Genomic DNA, 24,149 nt, shown 5'->3' on the forward strand with positions numbered 1-24,149 from the left:
ATGAATGTGTAGTAAAGTAAGCTAACATTTATTTAACTACAGAAGGACAGAGGGGAGAAGAATGTTTGGCGTTACCTTAGAGAATGAAAAATGTTGAACGGAGGAAGGTAAAGAAATTATAAGCAGAATAAGGGAAGGTTTATTACGTGACGCTGAGCTGCACAACACTTTATTACTTGAAAACTCACAAAAAAAAAAGAAAGTGTGAAAAGAAATAAAAAAGTAAATAAACTAACCTCAAACTGAACAAAAAAATGAAAAAATAAGTAAATAAATAAATAAATTGAAAAAATACAAGAATACAAACGAAAAAAAACACACACACACACACACATACATACATACATACATACATCCTCTATATCTAAGTTTCCAAAAATGTCTTTCATATTTGAAGCATTAGAATACTTAATGAAATAATACATACTAAGATAGACATAGAATTTTAAGGCCAGAAATGTATCACTGTCTTGCTGCTGTTGTGTTGCACCTCAGGACTGCCAAGAGAGAGGGAGAGGGAGAGGAGGGCTAATGAACACCTCTCACTCTCTCACTCTGCCTCTCTCACTCTCTTGTAGCAGTGAGAGTGAGTGAGTGAGTGTGTTTGTGATATAAGAATGTGTTTTGAAATATTTTACATCAATACTGATTTATTTTTTATATTTTTTAGTTTTTGAGTTTGTGTGTGTGTGTGTGTGTGTGTGTGTGTGTGTGTGTGTGTGTGTGTGTGTGTGTGTTTCCCTGACGGTAGCTCCATAAAAAGTATATATAGAGATCTCAGAAAAAGCCAAAAAAAGAGATTTATTTTTAAGGATCATCAGGTAATATCTCTCTCTCTCTCTCTCTCTCTCTCTCTCTCTCTCTCTCTCTCTCTCTCTCTCTCTCTCTCTCTCTCCACATATATATTTACTACATTGAGCAATATTTCTTAGCCATTATTGATTTACTTACATATAACCGCAGTATTTTTCCACATTTTGCTTTGTGTGTGTGTGTGTGTGTGTGTGTGGTTTCCAGATACCCACATATTTCAGGCAGTGTGTGTATCTGTCCCCTGAAACACTGCAACACACCACCACTACTTTGCAAAGGCTCTAGAAGTGTTACAGGTCTCTAAGGGTGTTTTTTTATGATCACAGTGGCAGAGGAACGAGATGTCTTCACCACTAACCGGAGGAACACTCTGGAAAACCTGGTAGTCATTTCTGTGGCCTTTGAAAATAGTCGTGGTGAGAGAGAGCAGTGTTTCAGATCGATTAAAACTACGTGTGTGTGTGTGTGTGTGTTGGTGCCCTGTGTGTGTGTGTGTGTAGGGATTTGTGAGGCATGTTTGTACTTAGACTGCAGTGAGAGGAGTGGTGGTGGTTGTGGTGGTGGGACACAGGATGGAATATAAATCTTTTTTTTTATCTCTCTTTTTTTTTCTATAATTGTCAATCTTATTCCTCCTGTATTCTAACATTTATTTCCTTATTGCATTATCTCTCTTGTTTATCATGCTCTATTTTTATTTCCTTATATTCTGACCTTTTTCTCAAGTCTATTTTTCACAGACTGACAAAACAAGGCTTAATGATTCTAATTTCTCTTCATTTCTCAGTGTTTTGAGGCGTAAGACAAGTTTCCTCCTGTTTGTGTTTCCGAAATTTGTTCCACTTCCTCCGACAAACAAAAATAATATTGATTCATTCATTTCTGTTTATTTTTCTTCAGTTTTGTAACAATATTATTCTTTGGCTTTTTTTTTTATTTGTAACAATATTATAATTCTTTCTCCGTTTTCCTTAATTTTGTAACAATATTATCATTCTTTGTCTCTTTTTCTTCATTTTGTAACAATATCTAATTTGTTCTTTTCCTCTTTGCTTTCATTCACTTCCTGACAATATCTGATTCAACCATTTCTCTTTCCTCTTCTTCATTTTACAACTATCATCTTATAACTCTCTCTCTCTCTTTTTCTCTTCCTTTTCATTCAGTTTATAACAATATTCAACTTATTCTCTTCTCTTTGTTCTTCATTAACTTCATAACAATATCCAATTTATTTATTTCTCTCCCTTCTTCATTATATCCGTCACACATCTGTTTGTGTGGAAGTGTCCTGTGTTCACCCCACTTTGTCACCCCCCCAGGCCATCATCGTCAGTGAAGTGTGTGTGTGTGTGTGTGTGTCAGACTTAGCCAGACTGACAGGTACAAGTTTGCAGGTTATCAAGAGCAGTCTGAGTGAAATGGGGAGGGAAGGAACTAGGAAAGAAGAGGAAAGGGGGCACTGAGGGAGAATTTGAGGGGAGAAAGAGGAAAAGAGGGGTATTCTTGTGAGTGTGTAGGCAGAGAAGGAGTATAAAGGGAGGGAAAGGAGGGGAAAGAGTGTGAAGTGAAGGTAAGGAAAGGGGACAGTGTAGCAAGATGAGGGAGGGAAGAGGAAAGTGAAATGAAGTGTGCATTACTGATGAGACTAAAAATGCTATACAATTAATAAAGGGAGGGAAAGTGTTTGAAGTGAAGGTAAGGAAGATGAGGGAGAGAAGAGGAGAGTGAAAGGAAGTGAGTGAAGTGAAGTGAAGTGTGTGTTTACTGATAAGACTAAAAATGCTATACAATTAATGAATATCGAAAAGTGACCGGATTCTTACTTCACTGAGGCAATATGTAACATTATCATTATTATTATTAGTTAAGAGGTGTCAATGTGCCTGAGTGTATCGTGGTAGTAATAATGTAGATGTTGAGACACACGGCTGTATTCAAAACCACTCTGCTCTCTCTCCACGATCATTTCCAAAGGCTCATGTTAAAGGTACTCATGTTTTTAAGGGTATTTTTATGCTTCTAGTGATGGATTGGCAAGATTTCCAGTTGATCGTGAGAAGCTGTCTTGTCTATGTGGGACTTGAAAAATTGTCGTAGTGAAAGAGCAAGGTGAATCTGAGTGTGGCTTACAGACAGACAGACAGACAGTTGTGGAGGGTCAGTCTGTGTCCCTCTCAGTCTGTTGTGTCAGTGGTGTGTGTTTGGACGGGCTGGTGTGTGCGCCATCACCTTCACAGTGTTGAGTTGTGGGTGTGGTGTTTTTTTTTAGTGTTGAGTGATCCATGTGTTGTGTTGTGTTTCCCAGGAAGCAGCAAGTTGAGTGGAGTTGAGTTGGAGTTGTTTTGAGAATCATTACCATTTTTCTCGTGTGTGTCTCCAGAATCTTGTACTTTGATATTGAATTATTATTATTATCACTATTATTATTATTATTATTATTATTACTATACTATTGCTATCATCATCATCATTAGTATTGTGAGCAGTAGTGGTGAGTTTTGCAGTGTGGTAGTGAACTGTGCTGTGCCGTACTGGAACTGGCAAATGGCTGGAACGAAATTATTTTTTTATTAAACCAAGTGAGTCGAATGATTTTCCATTATAATGTTTGTCATCCTTGAATTACTAGTGTTAATAATGGCAGTGTGTAAAAATTTCCCTGTCTTAGCAGCAGCAGGAGGAGGAGGAGGAGGAGGGAGGGAGAGGAGGCTGTTGTGTTCTAGTGTAGTGTATAATAGTGTTGACAAGGTAGGCAGCGGCAGCCGTGCATTGTTTGATTCCCCTGTATGATAAACCACCGCTAGAGGGCCGCGCCACACCGCCATCCACCATCCACATCCAGCATCCACCATCACCCTCCATCATGACCGCCATCACCATCACTGTCGCCACACACACGTACGAGTGACGCGTGTCCATTGTTGTGTTGCCCTGGCCCCGGTGGTCCCTGTGGTCCCCGTGGCCCGGTGCGACGCCCCTCATCTCATCACCCGGCATCATCGCGTCACGCTCCTCCTCAGTATCACCTCCTTTGAAGACTTGGTTTTGACACTAATGGAATTGTGATTTTCACCATGCAAAGCAAATGAAAATATACAAATAATAATCACTGATCCTTTTATTCTAACCAAACACACACATGCGGGAAAAGGGGGTGGGGGGGTCAGTGCCTTCTGACATCCTAACACAGCTCAACAGTGTGGCACGTCTGCTGTATCACTGTTCACTGGTGCTTGCGTCTGTCACTGCAGAGAGAGAGAGAGAGAGGTTCACTGATGGAAGTGAATATTGGAGATTATTCTTGTTTATTTCTTTAAGAGCACAACACAGTGTAGCAGTGGTGATTGCAGTGATGACAGGTACAGGGGCAGAGTGGCGGTGGCGGTATGTCACCAATCCCACTCCTGACACAGGCGGCGTGTTGCGGCGCGGGGCGGGGCAGGAGTGAAGGGAACCACCGCGCTAACTGACGAGCAGGGCAGGGCAGGGTAAGGACAGTTCATGTGTAGGCTGCAGTGTGGTGTGTGTTGTGTCACTGTCAACAGCCGGCTTGCACTGCGACACTCAAGCCAGTATGTCCCTGATCATGAAGGTGTGAAGTCTGTTGGAAGCACTGGTCACCCCCGCGCTTGGCTCGTCACCATCACCATCACCAGTGTCTTCACCACGCTCACAAGCACCAGGGGCATGTAGAGTCTCCAAGCCATTTGTCTCAGTCACAGTCGGCAACAGCGCGTCAGGCTTTCTGGTGCAAGGCTCCAGGTTGACGTTTTTCGTGCAGCGTCGCGGGCCGCGGTGGTGTGTGAGGTGTGTGTCCAGGCAAGGCAGGGCCGCGGCGTGTGTGGCTGACAGTTTGTCCCTTTGCTCTGTCGCAGATTCAAATCCTGCCTTACCTTCACGAACCGCCCTGGCGCGGCAGCTGCAGGGCCTGGCCAGGAGGGAGGCGCCCCACTGCTGCTCTTTGTCGCTCAGCAGGTTGCCTCTGCCACGCTTTCCAGTGTCTGGTCGCCGCTGTGCTGTGCTGGTCGGTATTTTCAAATACGCGTCGTTGGATAACTTGCGCCGCCCGGCTGTCACTGCTGCATCACACACGCGCCTCACTTCACTGCCACCTGCGGCATGTGTGCTGCGGTCAGCATTCTCTTGAGGTTCTCTGAGGTGCGCCCGGCGGCTGCCTGACACGTGCTCCCGCCCCTCAGTGCTGGTGTGTACGGCGGTGGTGGGGGAGCAGCCTCGGCCGGCGGTGTGGAAGCTCTGTGCACACACCTCGCGGCTCACCTTCATGTCTCTGCTTTCTCCTGCTGAAGTAAACACTGGTAATGGCGGCAGAGGTGGTGGTGGTGGTGACTTGCCGTGCTCATCCTCCCCCACTTCAACCCTTGCTGTTCTGACCGCCCCGCGAGGAGTGGCAGGGGCGTGGCGCTCCCTCACGCCCTCCCACAGCGGCAGGGATGTACACTTCAGCGTCACCGTGTCGTGTTGCGTGGCGGGGCGCGTGGCGGGCCCTGGGAGGTTGTGTGGTTGTTGGTCATTGTGTTGTGGTTCAGGGGGAGTGTTGTTGGTTGTGGTCAGCGCGGGGCTTATCGTGCTCACTCTCTCCGCGCCGCACCCCGCCACGCTTGTCTCTTCAGCCTTCACGCCCTTCCAGTCAGTGTGGCCTTGCTGGTTGTCTGTGCTCCTCACCACCCTGCACCGCTTGATCCTCAGTGTGATGCGGGGCTTTGGGCTACGGCGGACGGGCGGTGGGCTGTGCGGCGCGGCTGGTGTGGTGAGGGCGGGCGGGCTGAGGCTTTCCTCTGTCACATCAGATGAACAGGAGACAGGAGTGACGTGTGGCGGCCAAGCAGGGGCGTCTGGCGCCTCCGAGCTTGCCTTCCTCCTCCTGGGGGCGGTGTAGGGGCTGAAGGAGAGTCTTTCAGTAACGGTCGTCACTCTGTGCACTGGTGTGTCGCCACCCACGCCAGACACAGCAGGCGCGTCTGCTAGCGGCGGGTCTGTGAGTGTGAGATGCCGGCCGTCCTGGGGCGTTGTGTGCGCTGGGGTGGTTGTCACACAGGCGCCTTGGAGCACTAGCGGCGGTGGCGAAGCGAGGGGCGCCAGGTGCAGACGGTGGCTGGCGGCGGGCAGGAGTGAGGCAGGGTCAGTGTTGGGGAGGGTGTGGTGAGGTGGTGGCAGGGTGGGCGGCGCGGGGCAGGGGAACGGTAGCGGGAAGATGGTGTCTGGCGGGACTTTGGGGAATCTGAAGGGATAAGAAGACTGCAGGATGCTGTGAAGGGCGGGGGGCGGCGGGACGCCCTTAATGGTGAGGGCAGCGTTTGGAGCGTTGCCGCTTTCCTCCGCACACCCGGAACTTCCCTCAAAGGAGTCAAGTTTGAGTGCGGTCAGCGGCAGCGGGCGCAGCTGGGCGCTCAGGAGGCTAACTCGGTGGTCTGCATAGCGCGCCACCGCTGCTGCGGAGTGCAGGGCTCCGCTGAGTCCGCTCGCGGCGCCCACCAGATGTTCCCCTGACCACGCCTGGCCGCCGCTACTGCCGGGGAGGCGGAGGAGGCAGGGAGGGGATGGGCCTGTGGCGGCGTCAATGGTGGAGGTGCCTGTGTCACCGTTGCCCCGCGATACCTCCCGTGGGGTGAAGGCGCTGCGTCCGTGGCGAGGCGCGCTGGCGGCGAGGCGGTGGGGAGGCAGGCCAGAGGCACGGCTGGAGCAGGGTAGGGATCTGTAGGGCCGCCAGTGGTGGGAGGAGACAGGCAGGGCAGGGGCAGGTTATCCGCAGACAGGCCTCGTCCCTCGGGCAGGTGTGGCAGGTGTGTGGCGCGCAGGATGCGGTTGATGGAGGAGATGGAGGGCAGGTGTGCGTGGGGGCAGACGCCGTCCCTGGCCAGCCTGGAGCGGATCTCCCAGGCGAACATGGCGGGGTTCTGCCGTTTGTACTGCCTGATGGTGGCCACCACTGCCGGCGTGGACACGCGAGGCTTGCTGCCACCTGCCGGGCAAGGCGCACCGTGAGTGGAGGAGAGGGGAGGAGGTGGAGGAAGACTGACGGGAGTTAAAAGATACATCAATGACTTATCAATAGCTAAGAACACACACACACACACACACACACACACACACACCTATGGCGCCGGGCAGGATGGAGCCCGTCTCAGCGAAGCGCGCCAGAATCTTGGAGACACAGCCGTGGGACACCAGCAGGTGCCTGGAGATGTCACAGGGGCGGTAGCCGAGCAGTGCCAGCTGCAGAATGCGCCAGCGTGTGACAGGCGGGCAGCGGGCGACCGTTGGCGTAGTGACCGCCCAGCTGGTTCACGCCGCACCGACCCCCTGACGGAGGCGCCCACAGAAAGATAGACGGTGGGAGAGAGAGCGAGGTGAGCTACGTCACGTTTGGTGTTATCGTTATTATTTTGATTATTATTATCATTACTATTATCATTATTATTATTATTATTATTATCATTACTATTATCATTATTATTATTATTATTATCATTACTATTATCATTACTTTTATCATTATCATTATTATTATTATTATTATTATTATTATTATTATTATTATTATTATTATTATCATCATTATTAACATTGTTGTTGTTGCTGCTGCTATTATCAGTAGTATCACTAGCTAGCTAGCTAAATAGCTAGTAGTAGTAGTAGTAGTAGTAGTAGTAGTAGTAGTAGTAGTAGTAGTAGTAGTAGCGGTAGTAGTAATAGTAGTAGTGGTGGTAGTAGTAGTAGTATTAGTACTAGAAGGAGGAGGACGAGGACGAGGAAGAGGAGGAGCAAGAGGAGGAGGAGGAAGAGGAGGAGGAGGAGGAGGAGGAGGAGCAGCAGCAGTGATAACATCCTTAACGTTAATAAGAAAATGAACAAATAAATCAACAAACAAGAGCAAAACAAACACCAACACAGGCCTTACTTCTCGAGGACATGCTGACCACTGAACACAGACACACGGACACACAGACACACGGACACCAGCTGACCCCTGACCCGTGACCCGTGACCTCTGACCCAAGGCACGGACACTGGGGCACGGGGGAGGGTCAGGGCACCACGTAACACACTGGGGTCACGCAACACTCCCTCTGAGGTCAGGTCAGGTCAGCGCTTGGTGGAAGATGAAAGGCTGTCATCTCTTCCTTCTCTTTTATATATCCCTCTTGTTTTTTGTCTCCTCCTCCTCCTCCTCCTCCTCCTCCTCCTCCTCCTCCCACCCTTCCTTCCTTCCTTCCTTCCTCCGCCCTCCTCCTCCTCCCTACCATCGTCTTTGCATCCCTCCCTGATTCCTTAACTGTCCTCCTCCTCCTCCTCCTCCTCCTCCTCCTCCTCCTCCTCCTCCTCTTCCTCTGATTTTACTCCTCCCTATCTCTCCCCCTCTCTTCCCTCCTTCACCTTACCTCTCCCCTCCCTCTTTCTCTCCTTCCCTCTCTTCTCTCCCCTCTCCCCTCCACCTCCCTTCCCCCCTCTCGTCAATGCCACTATCGGAACCCTGACGCAGAAACAAACAAACAAACAAACAAACCAATATCACACGTCTCTCTCTCTCTCTCTCTCTCTCTCTCTCTCTCTCTCTCTCTCTCTCTCTCTCTCTCTCTCCACTTTTCCGCTTCAGTAACGCGCAAGTCGATTGTCTTCTGTTTGTTGTCACTCTGAGGGGGAGGGAGAGGGAGAGGGAGAGAGGGAGAGGGAGAGAGGGAGAGGGATGGAGGAAAAGAAGAGGGATAAGAAGGGGAATGAAAGGGTTAACTGTTGTGATTGTTGTTATTATTATTATTGTTGTTGTTGTTGTTGTTGTTGTTGTTGTTGTTTGTAGTGTGTTAACCTGTTACTTAAATTTGTAATCTCTCTCTCTCTCTCTCTCTCTCTCTCTCTCTCTCTCTCTCTCTATCTATCTATCTATCTATCTATCTATCTATCTATCTATCTATCTATCTATCTATCTATCTCTCTCTCTCTCTCTCTCTCTCTCTCTCTCTCTCTCTCTCTCTCTCTCTCTCTCTCTCTCTCTGTCGTAATCTATCAATGGAGGAAATCTGTGATAAGTCTTACAAAGTTGGTGAGGCAAAATGATCGTCTTGCCAGAGTCGCGTCCGTTTCCCTCACCGCTGGCTGGCTGGTCATGGCTGCTCAAACGCCCTGCTCTCTCTCTCTCTCTCTCTCTCTCTCTCTCTCTCTCTCTCTCTCTCTACGACTGTTTTCAAAGGCCACAGAGATGATTAGCAGTGTTCTATGTACTGCTTCTCATGTTAGTAATGTGGAAATCTTGTTAATCTGTCGCCAAACACGTAAAACACCTTCTTACAAACCCGTATCTGTTTTCAAAGGCCACAGAGATGATTAGCAGTGTTCGCTGTACTGTTTCTCATGTTAATAATGTGGAAATCTTGTTAATCTGTCGTCGGACTCGTAAAAATGCTTATAAATCCCTGCATCATTACCAGTACTGTTTGCAAAGGCCACAGAAGTGATTAGCCTGGCTCTCTGCATGTACCGCTTCTCATGCTAATAATGTGGATATCTTGTTAATCTGTCGCCGGAAGCGTACAAAAGACATCTTATAAACCTGGACAATACTACTACGCTTGTTTTCAAAGGCCACAAGACTATTTCTCATACCATTAATGTAGAAATCTTGTTAATCTCTCACTGGAAGCGTAAAAACATCTTTGTAAACAGTGCAACTTCATCCTTATTGTTTGTAAAGGCCAGAGATTGTTCCTCATGGTAATAATGTACAAATCTTGTTAATCTTTTTATAGAAACAATAGATTAAACAACTTGCAATCAAACAACAACAACAACAACAACAACAACAACAACAACAAGAGCATATTGAAAGTAGAAGAGATGCGGCTTGTAAATGTTTCAGAATATTGAGCTGAGTGAAGCAATAGAGACATTCCGAGACGCTTCATTCTCTCACTCTTTTCGAAGCACACACCTGTTAAGATTCCTTTTGATGTAAGACCGACACTGGGCCAAGGGAGACGAAAGTAACGAGGAGACAGGGATAAAAATGGCTTACTGAGATGTTGCCTGTTAAAAAGACAAAAGAATAACGTAAAGTATGTGTCTTGAATAAGTTACTTTGATCATTAGTTAGTCATGTGTGTGTGTGTGTGTGTGTGTACATGTGCATAATACAAGTCAAACTATTACTAGAACCGCAAAAAACACCCTAGAAAACCACAATATCTCTCATTACACTCCTAACCAAACCTAACCTAATTTAACTTAACCTAACCTAACCTAACCTAACCTAACCCACCCCAACTTAACCTAACCTAACCTAACCCAACCTAACCCACCCCACCCCAACCCAACCCAACCTAACCTAACCCACTCCAACCCACCCTAACCTAACCTAACTTAACCTAAACTAACCCAACACAATGACCGGGTACATGAAGCCGAAGCCAAGGCCAGCATGGGGGACACGAACACAGGGAAGCGATTATGGCGGGCCAAATCTGACTTGTGGCGGGAAAGTGGACAGTCGGTGGCGTTTTCCCGTGAGGCGAAGCGTGTACTGACAGCAAACAACCCACATTGAAGGAATTATTTGGCCCCGAGACTTGAATATTTGAGTTTGAGAGAGGGAGAGGGAGAGAGAGAGAGAGAAAGAGAGAGAGGGAGGGAGAGGGTATGCGTTTTCTATGATTAAGTGTTTACATCTCGTTTTCTTCTCCATTGGACGGGGTGTCTTTCTACTGTGTTCAGAGAGAGAGAGAGAGAGAGAGAGAGAGAGAGAGAGATCACGAACTACTCTATTCAACTCTCTTTTACTCTCTCTCTCTCTCTCTCTCATCAATAACACCAAATAAAACACAACAATCAAACTAAACAAACAAAGCAAACAAGAACAACACCAATTTCATCCCCTGACAAGCCAATCACCACCACAGACAACACCAAACAACACCAAACAACACCAAACAACACCAGTGAAGCCACGTTGCCACACTTAACACTCGAACCTAATTTGGCAATACTGCAGCGTAACACAGAGCCACAACACCGCAACACACGAGGGCTAGGGTGTGTTTCGAGGGTGTTGCAGGGTGTTGCAGGGTGCGTGGGTGTGGTGGTGGTGTGGTGGGGTGAGTTAGGGTGAAGATGTGGCAGTTTGGGTGTGTGGTAAGGGCAGAAACAGTGGGAAGAGACAGTTGTTGGTGGGACGTGGTTCTGGAAGGTGTGTGTGTGTGTGTCTCTCTCTCTCTCTCTCTCTCTCTCTCTCTCTCTCTCTCTCTCTCTCTCTCTCTTTCCGAAGTTGTCAAGTTGAGGGTAATTTTTTTTTGTATAGTTTACTGTATTTTGTTAATTTTTAATCGAGAGAGAGAGAGAGAGAGGAATTAATTTATCAGTAGTAGTAGTAGTAGTAGTAGTAGTAGTAGTGATGTTAATTTAAACTTAGAGAAAACTAGTACTACTACTACTACTACTACTACTACCACTACTACTACTACTACTACTACCACTACTACTACTACTACCCCATCACTACTACTACTACCACTACCCCCATCACTACTACTACTACTACTGCTACTACTACTACTACTACTACTACTACTACTACTACTACTTCAACAATCACCCCCCTAACACTATCACGCCTCAATGACACAGTGAAACAAATGTTCGAAGCTTCACGACTCTGCCTCTGGTTTGTTGACAGGCGACGCGCGGCTCGGCGAGACACACAGGCACAGACAGACAGACGCCCAGGGGAACGCCGGCGCTATGGAGCAACGAATGGACGTAGCGCGCCCTGTGGAGGACCCCTTGGAGGTTTCCGGTGACGACCCCATGGTGAGAGAGGAGAGGGAGAGTGTGTGCGCGTCTCAGTAACTTGAACGAGTCTAACAGGGTGATTACGTGCCATTAGCACCATAAACACCCTTTAAAAACTTCAATAACTTCCACTACACCCTTCAAACTGTCATTGCTACCACAAACATCCTTTAAAACCCCCAATAACTTCCACTACACCCTTCAAACAATCACTACAACCACGACACCCTTACAAACCCCAATAACTTCCACTACACCCTTCAAACAATCACTACAACCACAAACACCCTTACAAACCCCATTAACTTCCACAACACCCTACCAACCCCAGCCTAAACATCACAAAATACACCCGGAACCCACTTGAACAAACAGCTAGAATTTAAACTACCTTCTGCGTCGCCTTCAGGAGTATGAGTATGACAAGAACATCCGGAGATCCTCGCTGGGTGGGGACTCGGTGTTGGATCAGGACTTCAGTGATGAGGTGGAGGTGGACGGGGGTTCACTCACGCCCTTAGAGACAGTGCTGGGGGCTCAGTACGCCGATGACATTTTCACCAACAGGAAGGCGGCGGAGACTCACTACCACGTTGAAAATTGTATGGCCAACCAGCCGCAGGTAAGCCACGCCATTCAGGTCCCTGGAGGGCTGTGGAGTGTGAGGGTTGCAGTGTGGCAGGGTTGCAGTGTGGCAGGGCTGCAGTGTGAAAGGGTTGCAGTGTGAAAGGGTTGCAGAGTGAAAGGGTTGCAGTGTGGCAGGGTTGGGGAGTGAAAGGGTTGGAGTGTGGCAGGGTTGGGGAGTGAAAGGGTTGCAGTGTGGCAGGGTTGCAGTGTGGCGGGGTTGGAGTGTAGCAGGGTCGGAGTGTGGCAGGGTTGGAGTGTGAAAGGGTTGCAGTGTGGCAGGGTTGGAGAGTGAAAGGGTTGGAGTGTGGCAGGGTTGCAGTGTGGCAGGGTCGAAATGTGGCAGGGTCGGAGTGTGGCGGGGTCGGAGTGTGGCAGGGTCGGAGTGTGGCGGGGTCGGAGTGTGGCAGGGTCGGAGTGTGGCGGGGTCGGAGTGTGGCAGGGTCAGGTGTGGCGGGGTCGGAGTGTGGCGGGGTCGGAGTGTGGCGGGGTTGGAGTGTGGCAGGATTGGAGTGTGGCAGGGTTGGAGTGTGGCAGGGTTGGAGTGTGGCAGGGTTGGAGTGTGGCAGGGTTGGAGTGTGACAGGGTTGGAGTGTGACAGGGTTGGAGTGTGACAGGGTTGGAGTGTGGCAGGGTTGCAGTGTGACAGGGTTGGAGTGTGACAGGGTTGGAGTGTGACAGGGTTGGAGTGTGGCAGGGTTGGAGTGTGGCAGGGTTGCAGTGTGGCAGGGTTGCAGTGTGGCAGGGTTGCAGTGTGGCAGGGTTGGAGTGTGACAGGGTTGGAGTGTGGCGGGGTTGGAGTGTGGCAGAGTTGGAGTGTGGCAGGGTTGGAGTGTGACAGGGTTGGAGTGTGACAGGGTTGGAGTGTGGCAGGGTTGGAGTGTGGCAGGGTTGCAGTGTGACAGGGTTGGAGTGTGACAGGGTTGGAGTGTGGCAGGGTTGGAGTGTGGCAGGGTTGGAGTGTGGCAGGGTTGGAGTGTGGCAGGGTTGCAGTGTGGCAGGGTTGGAGTGTGACAGGGTTGGAGTGTGGCGGGGTTGGAGTGTGGCAGAGTTGGAGTGTGGCAGGGTTGGAGTGTGGCAGGGTTGGAGTGTGGCAGGGTTGGAGTGTGGCAGGGTTGGAGTGTGGCAGGGTTGGAGTGTGGCAGGGTTGCAGTATGGCAGGGTTGGAGTGTGACAGGGTTGGAGTGTGGCAGGGTTGGAGTGTGGCAGGGTTGGAGTGTGGCAGGGTTGGAGTGTGACAGGGTTGGAGTGTGACAGGGTTGGGGAGTTAAAGGGTTGGAGTGTGACAGGGTTGGAGTGTGACAGGGTTGGAGTGTGGCAGGGTTGGAGTGTGGCAGGGTTGGGGAGTGAAAGGGTTGGAGTGTGGCAGGGTTGGAGTGTGGCAGGGTTGGAGTGTGGCAAGGTTGGAGTGTGGCAGGGTTGGAGTGTGGCAGGGTTGGAGTGTGGCAGGGTTGGAGTGTGGCAGGGTTGGTGTGTGACAGGGTTGGAGTGTGGCAGGGTTGGAGTGTGACAGGGTTGGAGTGTGACAGGGTTGGAGTGTGACAGGGTTGGAGTGTGGCAGGGTTGGAGTGTGACAGTGTTGGAGTGTGACAGGGTTGGAGTGTGGCAGGGTTGGAGTGTGGCAGGGTTGGAGTGTGGCAGGGTTGGAGGTGGCAGGGTTGGAGTGTGACAGGGTTGGAGTGTGGCAGGGTTGGAGTGTGACAGGGTTGGAGTGTGACAGGGTTGGAGTGTGGCAGGGTTGGAGTGTGACAGGGTTGGAGTGTGGCAGGGTTGGAGTGTGGCAGGGTTGGAGTGTGGCAGGGTTGGAGTGTGGCAGTGTTGGAGTGTGGCAGTGTTGGAGTGTGACAGGGTTGGAGTGTGACAGGGTTGGAGTGTGACAGGGTTGGAGTGTGGCAGGGTTGGAGTGTGGCAGGGTTGGGGAGTGAAAGGGTTGGAGTGTGGCAGGGTTGGGGAGTGAAAGGGTTGGAGTGTGAAAGGGTTGGCTCGTGGCAGGGTTGAAGTGTGACAGGGTTGAAGTGTGACAGGGTTGGAGTGTGGCAGGGTTGAAGTGGCAGGGTTGAAGTGTGACATGATTGAAGTGTGGCAGGCTTGGAATGTGGCAGGATGGAATGCGACAGGGGTGAAGTGACAGGGTTGAAGTGTGGCAGAGGGAAGGAGTTGTTTAGTTCTCCTCTTCTTTTCCTCCTCTTCCCTTCTTCCTCCTCTCCTCAGGGTCTCTTGCTGTTTGTCTTCCTTTGTATATTCCCTTCTTCGTTCTCTTTCCTTCCTCCTCTTTCCTTCCTCCTCTTCCTTCCTCCTCTTTCGTTTTATTTTTCTGTATAATCTTTTTGTTCCTTTACCGAGTGTTTCTGTAGTGTTGTGTTGTGTTAAGTGGTGTTAGTAAAGCGATCAGTGTATTTTAGTGACACAAAACTCACCTCTACGTTCCTCTTTCCCTCTCAGTGTATTTTGTAGTGTTGTGTTTTGTTTTCTAAGTTATGGTGTCTTTAATTTCTTCAGTGCATTTCAGTAACATCAAACTAACCCCTGTGTTGTCTTTCTCCTTTATTTTGAGTGTTTTTTGTGAAGTGTGTAGTTGTTACTGCATTTGTAAGTGTGTTTTTGGTGCCTTTAACCCCTTCAGTCCCATGACGCGTTTCCATATTCACTCTGGTGACTATTTGGTGATTTTCTACAGCTTCAGAAACTTATATGGGTGATTAGAATAGTGAAGACTGTGGCCCATTAATCTTCTGACTTCCATACACACATCACTTATCTCATCACTATCTCACTCATTTATTATCAAAACACAGTATTCTTTTAAATCTTCCACATATCTAAGCTCACTCTACCTCTCTACCACTCACTTATTCTACCAAAACACTCACACGTACTCATTTATCTCACTACCTCACTCATTCTCTATCAAAACTCAGCTTTCTTTTAAATCTTCTCTCTACCACTCGCTTGTTCTCTCAAAACACTCACACGTACACACTAATCATGCTCCCTCAAGTATTCTCTATCAAAACACTCACACATCACACTTATGCTCCCTCACTCATTCTCTATCAAAACACACGTACACACTCATGCTCCCTCACTCATTCTCCCAAAACACTCACGCATACACACTCATGCTCCCTCACTCATTCTCCCAAAACACTCAACACGTCACACTTATGCTCCCTCACTCATTCTCTCAAAACACTCACATACACACTTATGGTCCCTCACATTCTTTCAAAACACTCACACAGACTCATGCTCCCTCACTCATACTCCCAAAACACTCACACGTCACACTTATGCTCCCTCACTTATGCTCCCTCCCATTATTCTCTCAAAACACACACACGTACACACTCCTCACTCATTTCTCCCTTAATTTCATCCACTCTGAATCAAAACGCATTATTTTAAGTTGCTCAGCGCATTACAGTGACGCTACAGCCAGGTACACGTGTTTGTTTGTAGTTATTTCAGTATGATTTTGTTCGGTATAGGTGCTTTTCGAGGTGTTGTGTTAGTTACTGGTTGTAGATCGCTTTAAGTTCGTTCAGGTCACTATTAAACTGTTACTAGTCACGAAAATAGTATTCGAAGCCTCTAACTCCCATTACAGCCTGTTAAACTATCATTGGTACCATTAAAACACTTGAAAACCCCATTAATCTGCATCAAAACCCATTAAACTCTTCTATACTGGGACGCATTGTTACCATGAGTTTTGTGTACGATTAAACCATTTTATTGACATTAGGAAGAGTCTATGGAGGTCAGAAGGTTAATGGCTAAAGTCTTCACCATTTTAATCCCCACATGAGTTTCTGAAGCTGTATAAAATCACCAAATAGTAACCAGAACGAATATGGAGCCTCTTTTTTTTTTTTTTAGGGCATTTTAAGACAGTTTGGCTACGATAACACCATTTTATTGACATTACGAAAGGTCTATAGAGTTCAGAAGATTAATGGCTAAAGTCTTCACTATTTTAATCCCCACATGAGTTTCTGAAGCTGTATAAAATCACCAAATAGTCACCAGAATGAATATGGAAACGCATCATGGTAGAGAAAGGGATAAACTATGGTACTATTAAAAGACTTGAAAACCACAATAACCTCCACCAGAACCGATTAAACTGTCACTAGAACCATTAAGACATTTGTAAACCGGATCAAACAGTCACTGCAACTAAAACATCATTGAACATCACCACCACATCATAATAGAGTTACTGAATGACTGAACCAACTCACCACATCACATCACATCACATCACATCACATCACATCACACACCACACCACACCACACCACACCACACCACACCACACCACATTACACCACATCACATCACATCACACACCACATCACATCACACATCACATCACATCACATCACATCATCACATCACATCACATCATCTCTCATCTCATCTCATCATTTCCCTATTGCATCTCACTCCTCATCACTCGGTCAGTAGTTCATCTCTCTCTCTCTTTTTGTCTCTCTGTCCTACTTTTCTTTTCCTTCACTCTTTCTCTCTGTCTCTCACTCCTGTTTTTATCACTGCGGTTTTTTTTTTTCCTTTTTATCTTCTCTCCCTTCCCTTATGCTTCACTTCAGCGCGCTCTCTCTCTCTCTCTCTCTCTGTCTCTGTCTCTCTCTCTCTCTCTCTCTCTCTCTCTCTCTCTCTCTCTCTCTCTCTCTCTCTCTCTCTCTCTCTCTCTCTCTGTCTGTGTCCTCTGTCTGTGTCTGTCTCTGTCTCTGTCTCTGTCTCTGTCTGTCTGTGTCTGTCTGTGTGTGTCTGTCTGTGTCTGTCTCTCTCTCTCTCTCTCTCTCTCTGTCTGTGTCTGTCTGTCTGTCTGTCTCTCTCTCTCTCTCTCTCTCTCTCTCTCTCTCTCTCTCTCTCTCTCTCTCTCTCTCTCTCTCTCTCTCTCTCTCTCTCTCTCTCTCTCTCTCTCTCTCTCTCTCTCTCTCTCTCTCTTCCTCCACCCCAACCTCTTCCTCACCCCCTCTCTGCCGCACAGGTAACTCAACACATGCGCTGCACACTGATTCACTGGCTGCAGAAGGTGAACCAGCAGCTGCATTTCGGTTCAGAGACGCTGTTTGTGGCTGTGAGTCTGTGTGATCGCTTCCTGGCCACCACCTCACTGGCGCAAGACTGTCTGCAGCTCCTCGGCCTTTGCTCTCTCCTGGTCGCTGCGAAAATGGTGAGATTAAGAGTGTGTGTGTGTGTGTGTGTGTGTGTGTGTGTGTGTGTGTGTGTGTGTGTTAGGAAAATTTATATGTTTTGTTTTTTGGGTGTGTTTTTTTTATTTTTGGAGTTTTAAATCATTGTTATTGTTTCTCTATTTTTTCTTGTTGTTTTCTTCATCTTCTTCTTCTCTTTCTCTTTCTCGCCTCCTCCCTGTCATTCTTCTTCCTTTCTCATTCTTCTTCTTCCTTTCTCATTCTTTCCTTTCTCCTCTTCCTCTTTCTCTTCCTCTTCCTCATCTTCATCCTTTATCGTCGTCATTGTCCTTCTCCTTCTCCTACTCCTCTCCTCCTCCTCCTCCTCCTCCTCCTCCTCCTCCTCCTCCTCCTCCTCCTCCTCCTCCTCCTCCTCCTTCTTTTCCTTCTCTTTATCCTTTTTCTTCATCATAACCCTCCTTCTCCATCATCACCTTCTCGGCTCTTACTCCACCTACTTCCAAATTTCACCCTCTCTCTCTCTCTCTCTCTCTCTCTCTCTCTCTCTCTCTGCGGCAGGAGGAGAATGTGCTGCCCCGAGTGAGCGAGCTGGCTAGGATCTGCGGGGCGAGTTACAAGCATCACCACTTCACCAGGATGGAGGTGTTGCTGCTCTCCAAACTAGAGTGAGTATCAGAGAGAGAGAGAGAGAGAGAGAGAGAGAGAGGTATGTTAATGTTTGTATATTTTCCTCTTTTGTTACATCCCGTTTTCTTTGTGGGTCCCGTCAGGTTCGCTCTCTACTGCCCCACCAGCTGGTACTTCCTCAACCACCTGGCACTCAAGGCGACCCAGCACGGCACGATGGACAGGTGGTGGTGGTGGTGGTGGTGGTAGTCGTGGTGGTAGTAGTAGTTGTTGATGTTGTTGTTGTTGTTGCTGTAATTGTTTTTGTTGTAATGGTTTTTGTTGTAGTAGTAGTAGTAGTAATACCAGTTGTAATAGTAGTAGTTTTAGTAGTAGTAGTATTAGTAACAGTAACAGCAGTCATAATAGTAGTTATGACAGTAGTAATAGTAGTAGTAGTAGTAATATTAGTAATAGCAACAGCAGTAGTAGTAGTAGTAGTAGTAGTAGTAGTAGTAGTAGTAGTAGTATGTTTTTCCTTCATTTTCTGATCACTATTCACAATCATAGTTAGTAGTAGTAGTAATAGTAATAACAACAGCAGCGACCTTATATTCCTGTCTTTCCTTCAGTTTCCTCTTACTATTCTTGCCATTCTCTCACACTGTATAATAACACATCACGTGACCTTACCTGACCTTACCTGACCTTATCCAACCTTACCTGACCTTATCCAACCTTACCTGACCTTACTTAACCTTACCTGACCTTAACCTAACCTTACCTAACCTTATCTAACCTTAACCTGACCTTATCTGACCTAATCTAACCTTATCTAACCTTACCCAACATTACCTGACCTTACCTAACCTTAACCTATTCTTACCTGACCTTAACCTGACCTTAACCTAACCTTACATGACCTTACCTAATATTACCTGACCTTATCTAACCTTAACCTAACCGTACCTAACCTTACCTGACCTTATTTGACCTTGTGACCGTATTTCCAGGCGTGTGCTGGGTGTAGCGCGGTACGTGACGGAAACATGTATTGGGAGCTATGCGGTGACCCAACACAGAGCCAGCGTGCAGGCGGCGGCGGCACTCACGGCATCCCTCACCCTGCTGCCCTGCCCTGACCTCTCCACCACCCTGCACACCCTGTAAGATGAGGCTTGGCTGGGCAGGACGTGTTGTAGAGGGTGCCAGATGAAAGATGATTGCTAGAAGGGTATGATAGGTGTGTGTGTGTGGGGGGGAGGGTATAGTGCGTGTGTGTGTGTGTGTGTGTGTGTGTGTGTGTGTGTAAAAGCCGTATATAGAAATGCTTTGCTCTCCCAACACTACAATTTTGCAGGCCACAGAGATGACAAGCCGGGTTCTCTCTCAGCGACTCTTTCTCCTGTCAAATCTTGTTAATCTGTCGTTGAAATCATAAAAGAAAACACAAAAAACATCCGTGTTATTAATTAGAGCCGTTTAAACAGTAAAAGCACTCTTCGAAACCCTTGTAACTTAACTAGATCCATTAAACCACAAAAAACACTCTTAAAAACCCTTGTAACCTCCACTACATCCATTTAAACCCCAAAAACACTCTTCAAAACCTCTCTAATCTCAACTAGATCCATTTAAATCACAAAAGCACTCTTAAATACCCGTGCAACTTCAATTGGACCCATTTAAACCACAAAAACACCTTAAAAAATCCCATTTAGACCACAGAAAACACCCCTTAAAAACCCCTTAACCTCCATTACATCCATTTGAACCAAAAAGACACCCTTAAAAACCACTGCAACCTCCACTACATCCATTTAAACCCAAAACACACTTAAAAAAACCTGTAACTCCAACTAACGACATTTAAACCACAAAAGCCCCTTAAAAACCCCCGTGACCTCCATTACATCCATTTAAACCATAAAAACACCCTTAAAAACCCCTGTAACTTCAATAGACTCATTTAAACCACACAAACACCCTTGAAATACACTAGCTTCAACTAACGGCATTTAAACCAAAAAAGCACCCTTAAAAATCCGTGTAACTTCAACTAGACCCTTTGGAAAGCAGTGAATAGGGTGTAGCGGTGTTTATATAAGGTGTAGCAGGGTTTGTAGAGGGTGTAGCAGTGTTTGTAGAAGGTGTAGCAGTGTTTATAGTGCCTACAGTATAGGGCGCCTCTGGTCACCCTCTTAACACACGTGTCCCTCCCTGCAGACTGACTGACCTCTACACTGAAGATGAAAGAAAAGATATTCGCTTCTGTTCCTTCCTTATGACACAATACATGAAGCCTTTTCTGGAACCTCTAGGCCTCGACCACGCCCACCACCACCCCCCAGATCCTCCCAGCGACCCCACCCACGCCCCCGGGAGCCCCACGCCCTCAGAAACACCGCAGGACCTAAGGGCGTGTGGAGGTGGTGGTGTGTAAGGTTTGTGTTTGTTTTGGTGACCCGCACACGTGACTCTGGTGTTGGTTATGACGATGGTGAGGAGGAGGAGGAGGAGGAGGAGGAGGAGGAGGAGGAGGAGGAGGAGGAGGAGGAAGGGGAGGAGGTAATATAGTGATGATAGTGATGGTTACGAAAGGATAGGAAGAGGAAGAAGAGGAAATGGTTGGGTGATATGATGATTAAAATGAATAGGAGGAATAGGAAGAGGAGGAGGAGGTAGAATAGTGATAACAATATACGAAGAGGACGAAGAGGAGGAGGAGGAGGAGGAGGAGGAAATAGATATATATATATATAGTGTTAATAGTGATGAAGACGAAATGATAAGAAGAGGAGGAGGAGGAGGAGGAGGTGATAATTAAGAAAAGACGAAAGGATGTAGATAAAAAAAGAATAGGAAGAGAAAGAGGAGGAAGAGGAGGAGAAAGAGATAAAATAATGATGAAAAAAAAAAAAATAACACGGTAATATCAAATCTCCTTTATTGCATTAGAGCCATTGTGAGTTAGAAGAGTCACTTTTTATTGAACTGAAGAGATTAACATAAAAAATATATATATCTGGTTGTGTGTGTGTGTGTGTGTGTGTGTGTGTGTGTACATAACTCTAATATTGTATGAGTGTGTGTAGACTGTATTTATTGCACTAGAAAGCCACTGTCTATCTGGAAAGTTAGTATTTCTTAAGGAACCGAAGAGAGTAGTATAAGAAAAGTATATTATGTATTATCTTAGTATAAAAAAAAGAAAGTTACGTGTATCTTAGAAATTAATAAGTTGTTTTAAGACAGAATGCAAGGGAAGTGTTGTCTTTACGTTGTTTATGCTTTAGAGTCAAGAGAAACCTTTGTCTACCTCAGAAACTTGTATTTATTGCATTACAAACCACTGCCTGCCTGGAGAGTTAGTGATTATTAAGGAATCGAAGAGAGATTAGTATGAAAAAGTCCCTCTTATTTGTTATCTTAGTATAGAAAGTACCTTAGTAATTTAGAAGTTGTTTTAAGACAGAATGCAAGGGAAGTGTTGTCTTCACAGCCAGCAGAAACCTTTGTCAATCCCAGAAACTTGATTTTTTGAAGGATTGAAGAGAAATTATTAAAACCAATTGTTGATCTGTATAGTTTATCAGTATTTGTGTGTACAGTTTGAAGACTTCATTGTTGTGTTTTGTATTCACTGCACCAGCACGCCACGCCCTCAGGCCACGCCCTCAGGAATGAGTGTTTGTTGTATAGACCTGTGGAGAAAAACTGTCCCTGGAGTGAAGACAGTACATAATAATTACTTACTTTTGCACATTTAGGCAATAGTTATATATGTTATCATCTATTGTGTTAGTTTTACGATAACGAACTAGTATTGTACAGATAACTTATCATAGAGTTGTATAGATTAACTGTCCTGGAGTGAAGACAGTACATAATGCTTATCTATTTATCACATTTAGGCAACAGTACAGTTATATATATTATCATCTATTGTTATTTTTACGATAACAGACTAATATTGTACACAATAGAGCTGTAAAGAATAACTGTCTATTTACCACATTTAATTAATAGCACAGTCATTTATATTATCATTCATCGTGTGAGTGCTAAGATAAGACTGATATTGTACAGATAACTTATCATAATAGAGTTTTATAGATTAACTGTCCCTGGAGTGAAGATAGTACATAATGCTTATCAATTTATCACATTTAGGCAACAGTAGAGCTATCTTCATCGTGTTAGTGCTACGATAAGACTGATAATGCCCAGATAACACGTCATGGGAGAGGAACTGTATCTACAATGATCTGAACCAGCGCTCGATCACCACTGACAGACCAAGGGATAAGCCAATAAACCAGCCATGAGAGTTGTAAGGTCTCTACATAGCGTGCTTCCGTCAAACTCGAGAGTGATATGTAGAGGTACGATAATGTTAGTGTACGTACGGTAGTTGTGTTGTACGTACGATGGTCTCTAGGTAAGGAATGAGTATGTATTTTTTTTTTTTTTTTTGCATGTACGATATTAATGCTGTTTGTGTGACGGTGTTTTTGTATATAGTGAAGCAAGTATAATTCTCTCTCTCTCTCTCTCTCTCTCTCTCTCTCTCTCTCTCTCTCTCTCTCTCTCTCTCTCTCTCTCTCCCTCTTCTAACACACTTTCCTATTTTGTTTGTTTCTCATTTTCGTCAATATCTCCTCTTCTTCCATCCCTTCCTCTCCTCTCCTCTCCTCTCCTCTCCTCTCCTTTCATCTCTTCTCCCTCTTCCTTTTCCTTCAACATATCCTCTTCCTACCTCTTTCCTCTTTCCTCTTCTGTTTTTCTCTCATTTCCATCCATATCTCCTCTTCTTCCATCCCTTCCTCTCCTCTCTCTCCTCTCCTCTCCTCTCCTCTCCTCTCCTCTCCCTCTTCCTTTTCCTCCAACATATCCTCATCCTACCTGCATCCTCTTTCCTCTTCTGTTTTTTTTTTTTCTCCTTTTCATCCATATCTCCTCGTCTGGCATCTCCTCCCCTCTCCTCCTTCTCTCCTCCCCACCTCCTCTGCTCTCCTCCCTCCCTCCTCGGCAACTAAGCCACTGACGCCTTTAGATAAACGAAGCGAGCGAACCTTGTGACTGGCGTGGCTCGGCGCTTGTGTAGATGAGGTGCGAGATAAGGCGTGGCTTGTCAGGACGTGTTGTGAAGGGTGCCAGATGAAAGATGATTAGCATGATGGGACGATATATATGTGTCAATTGTACATGTAGATAACGAAAAAGAGCGTTGTTATTCCTGATTGAGCTGTAATATACTAGAAACGATAAGATCATTCAAGATATTACGATGTTTGATAAGATAGAGAAAATGATATGTCTTTGTTTCTTATCTCCGTTGAAATATCGACCCATTATGCTGTAGATTAGTAAAATAGAGCTTTGTTATTGATTATACTGTAATATATATAAAAAAAAACAAGGTAAGCTAAGAATGGATAGTATGTTTATTATTATTATTATTATTATTATTATTATTATTGTTATTTTTCTCGTATTTTCTTTATCTTGAATAGTTATTGCTAAAGTCTCATGTAAATTACTTTGTTCACCTGTAGAATATGATAAAATGAAATGGAAATGTACATACAAGGTAACTATTTAATTACCTCTCTCTCTCTCTCTCTCTCTCTCTCTCTCTCTCGTTTATCTTTTCATCTCATTAAAATTGCTTCATTGAATCTTGGGACAGACTCACAGACAGACAGACACGCACATACACAAATCAACATTCGCTACACAATTAATGAAAGAATACTTGTCAAATTACACTAGAATCAAAACCCTTAAAAAAAACCCGAATCCTTTAGAACTTCTTAAACTATCAATAAAACCACGTGAAAGCTTTGTAAACCTCAGAAATTTCCTCTAGAACCTGTTATCCCAACACTAGAACCACGAAAACACATCAAAATCTTTATAACAACATTTAGAACCTGTCACACGATCACCACACTTTTAAAACCACAACTAGAGCTCCTCAAACTATCACTAGAACCACGAAAACTCATCAAAATCCTTACTATAACAACTAGAACCTTTCACACCATCACTAAACCTCTAAAAATCCCAATAACTTCAGCTAGAACTTCTCAAACTATCACTAGAACCACAAAAACACAT

The 24,149-nt window shown here is 46.0% G+C and overlaps 1 protein-coding gene across 1 annotated transcript; it reads left to right on the top strand.

Moving 5' to 3' along the window:
- The first annotated feature begins 11,401 nt into the window (after nt 1-11,401).
- Nucleotides 11,402-20,751, top strand: LOC123515378 (G2/mitotic-specific cyclin S13-7-like). Its single transcript, XM_045273900.1, has 7 exons — nt 11,402-11,631; nt 12,023-12,235; nt 17,255-17,440; nt 17,979-18,085; nt 18,191-18,271; nt 19,040-19,192; nt 20,253-20,751. The coding sequence occupies exons 1-7, from the start codon at nt 11,563-11,565 to the stop codon at nt 20,467-20,469; spliced, it is 1,026 nt and encodes a 341-aa protein (XP_045129835.1). The 5' UTR covers nt 11,402-11,562; the 3' UTR covers nt 20,470-20,751.
- The last annotated feature ends 3,398 nt before the right edge of the window (nt 20,752-24,149 follow it).

This window comes from Portunus trituberculatus, chromosome 5 (assembly GCF_017591435.1).
Source record: "Portunus trituberculatus isolate SZX2019 chromosome 5, ASM1759143v1, whole genome shotgun sequence".
Taxonomy (NCBI): Eukaryota; Metazoa; Arthropoda; class Malacostraca; order Decapoda; family Portunidae; genus Portunus; species Portunus trituberculatus.